The sequence below is a fragment of the Charadrius vociferus genome, unplaced genomic scaffold, assembly GCF_000708025.1.
Source record: "Charadrius vociferus isolate BGI_N301 unplaced genomic scaffold, ASM70802v2 scaffold54, whole genome shotgun sequence".
Taxonomy (NCBI): Eukaryota; Metazoa; Chordata; class Aves; order Charadriiformes; family Charadriidae; genus Charadrius; species Charadrius vociferus.
The window spans coordinates 1,750,337-1,763,483 of record NW_009648350.1 but is presented as its reverse complement, the minus strand read 5'-3'; the positions used below and the strand labels follow the sequence as shown (position 1 = coordinate 1,763,483).

General features: G+C 41.4%; 1 protein-coding gene across 1 annotated transcript in view; it reads left to right on the top strand.

The window, feature by feature from the left end:
- Positions 1 to 2,984: 2,984 nt before the first annotated feature.
- RABEP1 (rabaptin, RAB GTPase binding effector protein 1) overlaps positions 2,985 to 13,147 on the top strand; it is a 31,624-nt gene continuing 21,461 nt past the window's right edge. The window contains exons 1-3 of the mRNA XM_009885115.1: positions 2,985 to 3,334; positions 5,480 to 5,683; positions 6,955 to 7,115. Coding sequence (XP_009883417.1) covers positions 5,551 to 5,683; positions 6,955 to 7,115 — 294 coding nt within the window. The 5' untranslated portion in view covers positions 2,985 to 3,334; positions 5,480 to 5,550. The remainder of the gene's footprint in view (positions 3,335 to 5,479; positions 5,684 to 6,954; positions 7,116 to 13,147) is intronic.

Here is a 13,147-nt window from a genome sequence, read left to right as displayed (position 1 = left end):
CTCGCTGCCAGGCCGACTTTAGCCCACGGTTACCTGTGTCTGGCGATTCAGATTTGGGTTCACGCTTTGGTTTTGGAAAGTGGAGGGTCTTGTATGGCCATCCTAAAAATCATACCCCAGAGAAGAAAGTAATTTTGGTGAAAACCTTAATCATTCATACTTAAAAAGAAGGTAGTTGTCATACTGCCTTAGAAAACAAACCCTCCTTTGCTTTTACTTTTTATGCACGTGTGTTTCAGGGGGTTGATGTATGACACAGCTTATTGTCCTCGAGTTCATGTGCCTTGTGCCACTGCGATGTGGATAGCGGGAGTGCAGGCAAACTCCTTTCCTGTGTGAGGCACAGCAAGGTCTGCCCTGAGCCGTGTATATGGGAGAGATGGTAAAAACACTTTAAACTTAGTATTTGAATGAAAAGAATGATGTTAATACACAGTTGCAGTGATGCATGACCTGCAGTTGAGGTCTTAAACTGTTTGGTTTTTTGAATGCCTACAGCTGGGCCTGACAGCGGCCAGAGCTCTGCTGTGGTGCGGGTAGATTATTTATTTATTACTTTTTTATATATATAAATGCCAGGCTGTAGAGAAGAGGAATACTGTAACCATAAATATTTAAAGTTTAAATTGCATTTTCTGCTTGGTGACTCTGCTGTCCCACTGCCCATTTGGGCAGGAGGATTTAAAAAGGATGAGTCCGTTGTTCCCCCAGCTTGAAGCTTCTGCTCTCGAGCTGTCCTCTCTTCCTTCCATCCTCAGCAGAAGCAACTCTCTCTCACCTTCAGAAGAAACACAAGTCGGTAGCTTTGCCCAGCAGCTTTCTGATGGGAGCAGTAGCACAGCTGCCGCTGTCTCTCTGCAAAAACAAGCTGGAAAGGGATAGAAGCAAACAAGGAGTGCGTGAGTCTTCTTCTGGGGGCAGGGGCGGGCTTGCTGATGTCTGCAGTTCACCTGGTAACTTTCAAAATTAGTAATTGTAGAATTAAACAATTTTCTTGTATGGTCTTCCAAGCAGCGTTTGTAAGGTGAGCGATGTCCAGGCTCCTCTTGGGTTCGTGTTGAGCATGTGCGTATGGTGTCAGGCGTCCCATGTGGGAACTGAGCCACGGGGCTTAGCGACCTGCCCCGTACCACTTAGGCTTGAGTGCCTCTAATAGTTTCCTTTCAAGAGCTGAAACTGTGGGATCAAACTCGCCTCCTCAGAGCCAAGCATGGCTTTTTGCTCCTGGGAGGTGTGGAGCCGGCGTTGCGGGGGGTTCTGGCCGGGCCCGCGGGAGAGCCGCGCTGCCCGGGCTGCGGGATCCAGCTCTGCTGGCAGCATCACCCTCTCGGAAGTCAGCGGGGAGTGGAAACGTAGGCAAACCCTCTCTCTTTGGAAGACTTCAGCAAGAGATCAAAGGCGATTCGTTAGCCTTGGGAAGTGTTTTTGCTACCTGGGCCTGGCTCCATATGTGCTATGTCTTTCCTGGTTTTGATCCAGCCGCTTTCCGAACTCATTTGAAGGTTTGCACTTGGTGTGTCGTCTTTGCCACAGGTTTCTGTCATTTTCTGGAGAGAACCCTTGTGCGGTTGGCTTTGCACAATCCAGGTAGGGGTTGCTGGCCAGAAAAGCTGATGTGTTGATATTTAAGATGATAAAAAACCAAAATGAGGATTTCAGTAAAAAAGCAACATTAAAATTTCTTCAGTTCTGTATCTGCAGATACTTTTTATCTGATACAGAGTTGAGCGGATTAAGTGCTGTATTTCATAACATCATAAGCCCTCATAACCTGCAATCAGTAAAACATACCTGTGCTTTTAAAAGGTCCTTTTGTTTCTGTCTGCTTACTCTAAGTCATCTGGTACTAAAAATAAATTTAACTCACTCCATCTCAGTGGCATTGACCATCCAGTGTTTTATCACTGTAAGTTCTAAAACTGATTCCACCTGTTTGCAAGTGTAAATGTTTGATGCTGCTGAAGTTGTGTAGCCTTGTACTGTGTTTTCCCTACTTGCTTTTGGTGGGAAGCATGTTGGGCGTGATACATAAACGCGTCTGTTGGATCAATATTTTATGTATCTAGTCTGTGGTATATAGAGGCTATAACTGAAAAGAGGTGATTCAGAGTTGGAACATGTCCATAAAATGCATTTGCAGAACAGATAGAGAATTGTGTAGAGGAACGTTATTTGCCCAACGCATTGGAGCATGGAGATGGATTTTGTTCTAGCTCACGTGTCTTTTGTTTCTCTTTTCTGTTTGAAGTCTGAGGTGTGCAATACGAAACTGTCTGGCACCTGAACCAAACCTATACTTCTTGAGGTACAAAGAAGTTAATATTGCACATGAAGATCAGTATTAGAGAGTTGGTGGTTGTGCGGGATCTTTATAGTGTCATACAATGGTATTGTATGTTTATTGCAATAATAACAGCATCATAACAATCTCTAGGTGCTTTGTGGAGGTACTGTTCCCTCTATTGTTGTACCAGCAGATCAACTGCTAATGTGGTAAATACTGGAAAACAGTAAGGTGTATGTATGCTCTTGATGATTGTTACCTGCTGGAAATGAGGAGAGTCTGATCTTCCTATCAGTTATTCCTCCATAGATTGTGGTCATCTTCTGACAAACTTCTCCAAGTATAGTCTGGTCCACCTTTTGGTGAACGTGCAGAACTGAAGACAGGAAAGATAATGGCATCTAATTTTTAGCTTAGGGGGTTTTCTGTGCTTTGTTCTTCTGTAGTTTAGCTGAGCAGCTGTCACTTTGTTTTCTTTGACCTCAGCCTTTGAGAACTTGGTGCTTTGTTGTTCAGCCTTCACGCACTGTTCCTGTGCCTCCTGACTAAAGTCACAGTGTTTTGGAAAGAAGTACCAATAGAAATAATTCTGGCACTGTTTGTTTTCCATTTCTTCCTTCATTGTCTGTAGAAAATTGTGGTTTTCTTTGGGAGATTGATTGTTTTCTACAGAATCCCCTGCCACGTGCATCTCTAGTGCTGTGAAGATGTCTAATTACAGTTTGGTGCTACAGTCTTATCTACAAACTTATCTCCCTTTGTTGCTTGAAGGACTCTGACTAGTTGTCCTGATGTATCACGGGGCAACAACTGAGCTAATGAGTAAAGATATTTTAGAAAGAATAAGCCCCAAACCTCAAACTTGCAGAATGGGATGCCTTAATTGTTAGTGATGTACCTTATCTTCTGTTTTACTTTTAGTTTCTCTTCTACAACGGGTAGCAGAATTGGAAAAGGTCAATGCAGAATTTCTGCGCACAAAGCAGCAGCTTGAGCAAGAATTTAATCAAAAGAGAGCAAAATTTAAGGAGTTATACTTGGCTAAGGAAGGTAAGTTCTCAATTCTCTGAATTAGTCTAAAGTTCATCAAATTTCATCTTCAAATAATTCCTGTATGAAGAATAAACTTTGTAATGCTGCCTGCTATTCCCCGATTGCCCATGCACACCACATGCTGGCTTGTCTTTTTTTGGGGGGTGGAGGGTGGTGTGGGGATAGTTAGGATTTAAGGGGGTTTTCTACTGGGATAGTCGACTGCATATCCAGCAAGGTTGGTGGGATAAGGCATTGTTGTTGTGTCTGATTTGCCAAAAATGGAAAAGTGACAGTAGTCTTTTAAAAAGATACAATAAGAACATAAGAGGCAAGCAGAGAGTAAAATTCAGTAGGTGGCTATTTAACTTCCTAGAATGAATTTTTAGAATAAAATTTAAAGATTTGCCTGCATGGATAGCAGTCAGCAGAACAACTTGATGTACACTCAGAAACACCACTGCTGAGTTTAATATTAACTTTCTGAAGTCATGGTGTGCTTGTTCGCTCTGAACAGCAGCTGACCTGGTAAGTGGAAAGACATAGTCTAGATAGTGTGCTGTTTGTACTTTGTGGCTGGCTTTTTTTATGTAGTATTAATTTGTCTTAAATTTCCATCTGAGGTAGAATGTAAGCAGACAAACATTATAAAAGTTTCAATACCAGCCAAGGGCATCTATTTCAATAACACTCTTTATTGGAAAATTTGAACCATATGAGCTCAAATATCCAATGAAGAATTGGAGAGTAGAGATAGCTGCTGTTCTAAGAGCCAAATTGATTTATTTCTAATCCTGATGATTTTCCTGTCCTTAACATATGAAAGCAAAGCCAAAAAATAATGCATTAAGACTGCAGCTGGTTTTGTAAGCTTATGAGAGCAGAAATACAACAGGCATAACGAAGATCAGATCATACAGAAGGCCTATTTATTTGTGTTTCTAGCAGCTGGATGAAAGGAAATTTAAGATACAAGACACTGCTGGTGAGATCAGCAATAATTCTCTCTTTTTCAGAACAGAGCAGTCGAAAAATAGAAAATAAAAATAAATTGTGACAAGCGGGGGGGAAAAAAAAATCCATCTTTCACATGTACTGAAGTGGAAGGATACTAGAGGAGAATATACAAGCAATTACTTCCCCCCCCACCCTCCCCATTCTCCAAGATCCTCTCCTAAATGTACAGTGGGACGGTGGCAGCTCATCCTTGATACTGTCATTTGAGAACTAAGTAATATAAATGCTACAAGATCTTGTTTTCTTTACGCAAGGACTGATGCCCTTTTGAGTACCTGATTAGCTCTGGGTTTTGTATTCTCTATCGAGGGGTAAGGTGCTGGGCACCAGGATTGATTAAGCATTTTGGTACTGAGGGAGACGGATGCAGATAGCTTGCTGTTTGTTGTACGCTGGCCAGATGTTTCTGCTAAAAGCAATTGCCATCGAAATAGACTGTGTGGGCATAAAACTACATTTTGTGTTAGTGCTTTTGGAATGAATTGTATAATACGTATCTTCCAGAGCTTTTTGCTTCAGATTAACGGAAAACTCAGGAGGATAATGTGAAATTAGTTTAATTTCTGTTTATAGTTGCAACAATTAGAGAAGTAATGGATGTTCCATTGCATGTATCCCTTTTCTTAGTAGAAGCTTAGTTTTAGCAAAGCCATGGTAAAGAACAAATTAGGCTGCATAGTTTTCTCATGTGGGCTTCAGGTAGCAGTCACAGAGTGTTTCTGTTCAAGAAATAAGAACTGTTCTATCCAAGTTCGGGACCGAGTTGGTGCCAAAAATGGGGGAAGAACTGTCTTCCTGTCTGTTGTTATCTTTTCCAGATTCATTACCAGAATGAGTCAAATAATAATGGACTAATTAAAAGCACAGTTCAGTTTCATCTGGGGTATTGATTCATAGGTTATAGCTAGAGTGTCTGCTTTGTGGCTGCATCCATGAGAAGGTACTTTTTAATAAAAGACAGGGGGAAGCAAAGTCAATAAGACTAAAGACACCTGCTAATGTTTGTTCACTTTTAAGGGTAGATGCTTTAATATCAGTGCTTCCTTCACTCCCTTGTTAGAGCACTGTTGTTTGCCATAGCAACTGTGGATACTCTTCAAATTGAATTTATTAATCAAGCTAAATGTGAGTAATGCTTCTTTTCAGAGGACCTGAAGAGGCAAAATGCAGTGCTGCAAGCAGCCCAAGATGATCTGGGACAATTGCGGACTCAGCTGATGGAAGCTCATGCTGAAATGGAGAACATCAAAGCTATAGCTACGGTATCTGAGAATACAAAGCAGGAAGCTATCGATGAGGTGAAGAGACAGTGGCAAGAAGAAGTAGCTTCACTACAAGCTATTATGAAAGGTAACAACCAGGCAAGCTGCTGCCGCTAATATCAGACACCTCTTTAGTATGCGCTCAGTGACTTGTGCCTGCTCTTGCACAGAGTATGGGTAGCTGCTTTTCATGGCTTGGCAGAACTGGGCTACAGGAGTGACGGATGAAGCGTAGTTCCTAAGTTTGGGGAAAAAGAGCTTGGTGGTTCTTTTCTGTTAACATGAAGATAGAATTTGGAAGGAATCAAGGCAATAGGAACTCCCACGTATATGCAAAGCATTTTTGAGGGACTAGGAATGTGATACTTCATCCTTCCAAGAAGTTAAGTATAATGTATGTAATTTGACAAGTCTGAAAACAGCTTTAGGCTGACAACGTGACTCTCTCTTCTCTTTCTGTGTGAACATAGTTCTGCTGTCAGACAGTTAAGTGTCCCTCCAGTACTATGACATGGAGTTTTCCCCAGGCTAGTGACTGAACATACTGCTCTGTATCAGTCATGGGTCATTGTTTTTTCTCGATAGTTCCGAGCTATTCTTTCTTATGTTTGCACATTGCACAGCTGTTGATGTTTCTGAGGCAAACTATGTGCAAGGAACACAATGCAGGATGTAAACTGGGGACAGGCTGTTGCCATAGCTAGCTGTTTTCTTAAAGGTTCACACACAGGATCACGATATCCTGAGCCTACAGCCTGTTGGCTGTAGGCAGTTTTCCCATCACGTGATTATCCTTTTCCCCCAGAGAATACAAATCTTTGTGTATATTGAGTACACAAATTTCTGTTTGTTTATGATCTACATAGATACATGAACCTAGATCAAGACTCAGTTGTGCCAGCTGCTGTACGTATGTAAACAAAGACAGCTCCTTACCTGAAGTGGTAATAGTAATTATAGGGAAATGAAAGCTATGTGAGAAGTTCTAGTTCTTTCGCATTTTGGAGTGAATATGTAGAGTTTTGGTAGTTTGTTTGAATGATGTGCTTGGAGGTACAAAATATGCTGCTAAATAAGATGTTAGACGTGTACGTTGTTTTGAAATTAGGAGTTACACAGTTTTGGAGGCTTGTTCGTTTTCTAGTAATGGTACAAATTGAGTTGCAGATCCTTTGAGTCTTTCGCTTGTACAGTTTGTTTATGGGGCAAGACCCAAAGAGAAGAGAGAGGAAGGGAGAGTTCACTGTTGTCCTAGTTTTGATCAATGATGATAAATTATTGACTGGTTGGAGATGGAGTTCCTAAAGCTACGTTTTTTAACTTACATTGAAAATAAGTTTTGAAAATACTGTTTTATAGAGACTGTTCGTGACTATGAGCTCCAGTATCATCACAGGTTAGAGCAAGAGCGAGCTCAGTGGAATCAGTATCGAGAAAATGTGGAACGGGAAATAGCAGAGTTAAGACGGCGACTGTCTGAAGGTCAAGAGGAAGAAAACCTAGAAAATGAAATGAAAAAGGTACGTTGAAATCTAGCTCTTCAATTTCTGTTTTGAGATACACTTGTGGTGTTACGCATGAGTTCATTTCTACGCCCTGCTATAATTCCTTAGAAATACACATAGCCTCTTTCTGCCAGCTTTCAGCTCTTTGTTCATGAAAGTCGCTATGACCTAATCCTGCGTTTGAATCTGTAAAGGTGGTGTATCTGGTTATGTGGATTCAGTAAGAGGATTGCACCTGAGAAGATGGTAAAGTTTGGCCTTCAGCTTGTAAAAGCAGGAGACCCTGTAAAGTCTCTTGTCCTAATGTCAAAAGAACTCAATTGAAGTCCCCTTTAGATTTTTCTGGATTGGCTGCAGATTTATTAAATTTTCTTTAAACTTTTGCACCTCTGTTGCTTTTCTCAGATTTTATACACCTCTTTTGAGGTTTTTAGTGGGCACTATATCTAAAAAATCTTTTGTCTTTCTTTAAGGTGAGCCATGTTTGGGCAACGCAGTACTGCTGGCTTCCTAGGAAATGCAGAACTTTGCTGTCATTAGACAACAGGCTTTAGATGATGAAAGATAGTTGCTGTGGAATTTGGAAAGATTTTGCTGTTGTTGGTCAAAGGTCTGTGACTTGGAGTTCATAGAACTAGATTGAGGTGCCTTGTGTTGAGTTTGGATTTTTTTGTTGTTGTTTTTGAGTTTGAACATTTGGTGTATTTTTCTTTTAGGCAGGAAGGAAGTCGAACCTGTTATAATAGATCAATATTTTGGAGTTTTTGTTTATCATATTATAAAAACCTGCGTTTAAGTGAATTTGTCTTCTCAGCAGGCTCACAGTAGTCTTCAAGGTATTTAAGACAATTTTAATGTAATAAGTGATGCTATAATTGATAAAGGAGTAGACTAACATCTGATAATCTGCCACATCATGGAATTTCCTTGTTTCTGCATGCTGTCAGCAGAAGAAATGCAGTATTGAACACCACAAACATTCCACATAATAAGTATTTTATCTATTTTTACTATGTTGGAACAAGCAATCAGTATTAGAGTTGCAAATGGAGTACTTTTTCTGAGACTTATAAAGAGGTTGCCGGAGCACTGGCACAGGCTGCCCAGGGAGGGTTTGGAATTCCCTTCTCTGGAGACACTCAAAACCCACCTGGATGCATTCCTGTGCAACCTGCTGTAGGTGACCCTGCTCTGCCAGGGGGTTTGGACTAGATGGTCTCCGAAGGTCCTTTCCAACCCCTGCTAGTCTGGGATTCTAGGAAAGAGATTCTTGAACATTGCTAGTTGTAATTGAATAATTGCTGTTTGATATTCAGTGGGACTGCTCTTCGTATAGTCCTGATTTATGAAAGTGGAAGTCAGAATAAAGCCTATTTGCCAGTGTTGTGGCTACAGAATTGCTGCCACTGGAATTTTTAAGACATCAGCTGTTTTAAAAGGAAGTAATATCCCTTGTATTACTAAAGGAAAAGGTGATCTATTTATTAATCTGTGATTAATATGAGTTTGGAAAGCTTTATAGGCCTGTAAAGCAGAGGAACATGTGCTCTATGTAATATGAGGGGGAAGGGTAAATCTGGTCTTCAGAGTGCAGCTTGAAATAATTGTTTAAACTGCTTTGCATGGGCTTTTTAATCTTTGTCATTAAACCTGTGAGGTTTTTGCTTAAGGAGACTAAGAATTAGATCAAAACTAGGAGGACATTCATTTCACCTAAAACCAAACAAGCAAATCCCAAGCCCACAAGAAGCTGTGTTCGGCTAGGAAAATAATGAATATTCGTACATCAGCAGTCAGTACAAAAGGAGGAATTTTCTTGATCGCTTGGGATGTGCTCTTTGAAGACTTGTGATCAATTCCTCCTGCAAAATGGTATTTCCAGCCAACAATGTTGTATTCATCCTCCATGTTTATGTGCTGCATTATAAGGTGGGATTTATTTTATTTTTAGGCATAAATTTGGAAAGAGTTTTTAAAAAATATCTTCGTCTTTTAGCCAGTTCTAAGAAATCGCCAAAAATCTCAAAGGCATTAAAAAAAAAAAAACACAAGTACTTTGTGCTCTCTGGGTTGTAAGCAGGTGCTGCACCAGCATATAATGCATCACATTTCTTAAAACTAGCAGAAAACCATACCGTTGTCTGGCATTCTCATGGAGAGGTGGGGTGAGAAGAATGGACAGAGCAGAGACAAGATTACAAGCCGTATGTTTCAGTCCAGGACACTAACCTTCTTGGCTGGATAATGTCTCAGTTCAGTTGTGTTCAATTCGGCTATGAAATCCATTTTACACAACAAAGAAAATCCATGAAATTTAATACTGCATCCACATAATTGCTAATGATTATACTTGTTGTCTGTATACTTTTTCCTCTGAAAGAGATGAAGGGTCGATAACAAATGTTGCTCCAGATTCTGTAAACATCTCTTTAAATTTAAAGTTTATTTGGTTGCGTGTACAGTTTTGATATGCGTGCTCTCAGACTGCCAGTGTGCGTGTTACTTATCCTGGCTTGGGAACGCTTAGAGCGGGTGGGTAATGTCTTGATAAGCATACTGTTTTGAGCTGTATTTACTAGAGTGTGATTACTTTGCGGGGGATCTCCAAGTCTAGCCTGCAAACCTGGCGCTTGGCATTCTTGAGCATCCTCTTGTCAGGAAGAGCATGGCCTCTCTTATGAGGAAAGGCTGAGGCGCTTGGGTCTTTTTAGTCTAGAGGAAAAAAAGACTGAAGGGGGATCTTGTCAATCCTTAAAGGGAGGGTGTGATGTGGATGGGAACAGTCTTTTTTCAGCGGTGCCCAGTGACAGGACAAGAGGGAACGGGCACAAACGTGACCATGGGCAGTTCCATCTCAACCTGAGGAGGGCCTTCTCTGCTGTGAGGGCGGCAGAGCAGTGGCACAGGCTGCCCAGAGAGGTGGGGGAGTCTCCCCCTCTGGAGCCATCCCAAACCCGCCTGGACGCCGTCCTGTGCCACTGCTGGAGGTGCCCCTGCTCTGGTGGGGGGTGGGATGGGGGAGCTCCAGAGGGCTCTTCCAGCCCCCACCAGTCTGGGATTCTGTCTGGTGGAACACATGTGTTTGTCTGGAAGTAGCTGTTTTGCTTACCCATGTAAATATATTTTGAGTTGCAAATTACCAAATCTCTGTAGAAAACTCATGTGTTCTGCAATGTTTATCATAAAGTGACGATTTCTAAGAAATCTGTGCTGAAAACTTTGTGTGTATTCTGTAAATCTCCCTTCTCGGCTCAGAAAGGTACATACCTTGTTCTGATGCTAAGCGTGCTCGCCCAGTGATTCAGCTTTCAGAAAACGTGTTGGTGATGTTGGTTGATGAAGGCCTCTCTGCCTTCCTGTGCTTTGCAATATTAGATAGGTTTGCGGGGTTTTGTTACCACAGATGCTAAAAGCAGTCTCACCATAGTGGTGTGCGCTTCTGTGCAGGTTCTCTGCTCAGCAATGACTGGGCTCTGGTGGACAATGACTTAGTGAGGGCGAGTCTTGCACACTGGCAAAATTTGGCTAGTCCTTTTTATTCAGACCTCATTTTCTGTTCAAGAAATGATTTGGTTTTCTGTTGGAGCTGTGAGGAATATAGAGACTCTTCTTAGCACGGTTGTGTCAAACTGAGTAGCTGAAGTCTGCAGAACAGGTACTTTGCTTATAGAGAGCAAGAATGGACAAACCCCCCGTTAGAAGTGTGCTGCTTGGTCGGAAGAGGGGAAATTGGAAGAGGAGGGTAATCTGATTTCTGTCACAGAGTTGGCCATAAAATCTGATAAACAGTAAGCTGCTTTCGTTGGTAATGATAAAGAACAATGGAATAGATTTAGATGAACTTTAAATGGTTTACTCTTACTTTAAAGAGAGATTCGCAAATTGTGTCTGTGTGTTTTCCGCTTGTCTTGTTTTTAAGGAACCAATTCGGGTACAGTAGTGCCTGAGATCTCTCAAGCCAGGTTTGTTCTTCTGAAAACGTTGGTTGGAAGAAGAGTAAAGGGCCATTCTGGACTGCTGTAGCTGCCTGTCAGGCTAGCGACGCGGTGTTGTGTGTGTTGACCCGGCTGTGTTTTCAGCGTGTTCTCTCTGGAGTCCTCTTCACACTGCGGCCCACAGGTCCCGTGCAGTGTGTGCTTCAGGTGTGGCGCTGGGGGGGGCAGGCTTTGCTGCGGCCGGAGCGCTTTGGTTTTAATTTAGGTGATGAATAAACAAGTTAATAATATGTAAAATGGTGGTCTTTGACAGCCAAGTTAGTTTGACAGAAAGTTAGAAGGAAATAAATGTTTTCATGATCACACCTCTGTAAGAGTCTGAGTAACGTCTTTGAACACAGGAAACGTGATGCTGTGGCACCTCTTGCCACGTGTGACCCTGTCTTAATGTAGCATTTTTCAACCGGATCGATATTCTTATTTTATTAAAAGTTTGTGAACTTTAACCGCAATCTGTTGTCTTTACCTTCAAAAGAAGACCCAGCGACCAGCACTCATACTCAGCTATGCCGAGTATTTAGCTCAGGATCACACTGACCTTTAATGGATCCTTCCCCCTTAACCCCCCTCACCCCCTTTTTTTAATGATACATTTGCGATATGTTGCAACCGTAGTGCCAAACTTCAGCTCTGTTTACCAAGCAGTAAAAGCTAGAGTCATTTTTCTGTCCTGTGGAATTTGATACAGTTTTCTCTTCCCAGTTGGTTGCTGTTAACTGGTCTGCTTTTGCTTTCGGGGAGTGTTCTGACTGTTTCTCTGAACAGGCTGGCTCCGACGTGAACGCATTTATTGCTCTATATTCAGTGTCGAACCGTGTGAAATCAGACTGGCGATGAAATGTTCCTGCCGTTATCGTGAATAATTAGGAAAAAGCTCATTCAGCAGTCCTAAAAATCTTGGGCTATTGTTAGTCCATATGAGCTGGCTATAGGTAGCATTAAATGAATAGAACTGATAAAATAAATGAAATATAAAGCAATCTTTGAAGTTGAACTCCTGCTCCCATCTGTTTGAGAAATGTGACTGATGAGTTGCTGGCTGCAAGTGACGGGATATGTATGTACGTGTGACACTGTCACATGTCTCTGGTATTGAATTCGCTGCCTCGTGATGTCCCTCGCTTTCCTCACCGATTTCGTTTGTACTCTTTGGACAAGCAGACTAGTAGTGACAAAACGTAGCAGAAGGGAGTGAAAGATGAAGAAATTTGTTTTTTCTATTGAGTTTTCTTTTAAATCTTTTCAGAGCCCAAAGGCCTGGTAGCATTTGGATAATCGATGGGTATTGCAAGAATAGTTTATTTTGTCTATTAATTTTAAGTTTATAAAACTTCAGTGGTTGAAAACATTGTCTCTTTTTCTTCCTGAAAGTCTTGCTCAGAATACAGTTGTCAAGAAGCGTACCAGAAACTGAAAGTCAAATGAGTACCCTCTAAGACCTGTGTTCTAGTCTTGATTTAAAACAATACATGAATGTTATCTTTCAGCGGCTGTCTTTGCTGATCAGGTTAGGAAAAGCGTCATGTTTCAAAACTTCAGCTCAAAACAGTTCTCTGCCTTCCCTCCCCTGCTGAAGTCTCCAGTAGAAGACAGAGAGCAACTGAGCTTTCTGAGCCTTCATGCGTAAACCCAATCCAAATTAGGTTGCTTAAATTCTTCGTGGCTGGAAGAATTTTACTGCAGTGAATGTTTGAGTGTTCTGCTTGCTGTTGTGGAGTCTGTGGGAGCTGTTACTTTCACTTGGAAAGTTTTTAGTGCATACACGAGTGAAAGACAGAGCATTTCAGAAATGGGGATATCAGGGCAACCATTTTACATGTGCAGTTTTGAATTTGAACACTGAATGCTATTTCTCACTTCAATTCTCGCTATTTTTACCTGGGACTTTCCCTTTTTTTCCCTCGTATCAGTCTTGTCATTCTGTTGTCCTGCTTTGATCTTTTCAGAACTACTTTCTGAAACAAATCCCAGGGGTTTTGATAAACTGGCTGTATATAGTTTTGAAACATCTGGTAGAGTAATACCAAAAAGTGATGCTACATCAGTAGTAAT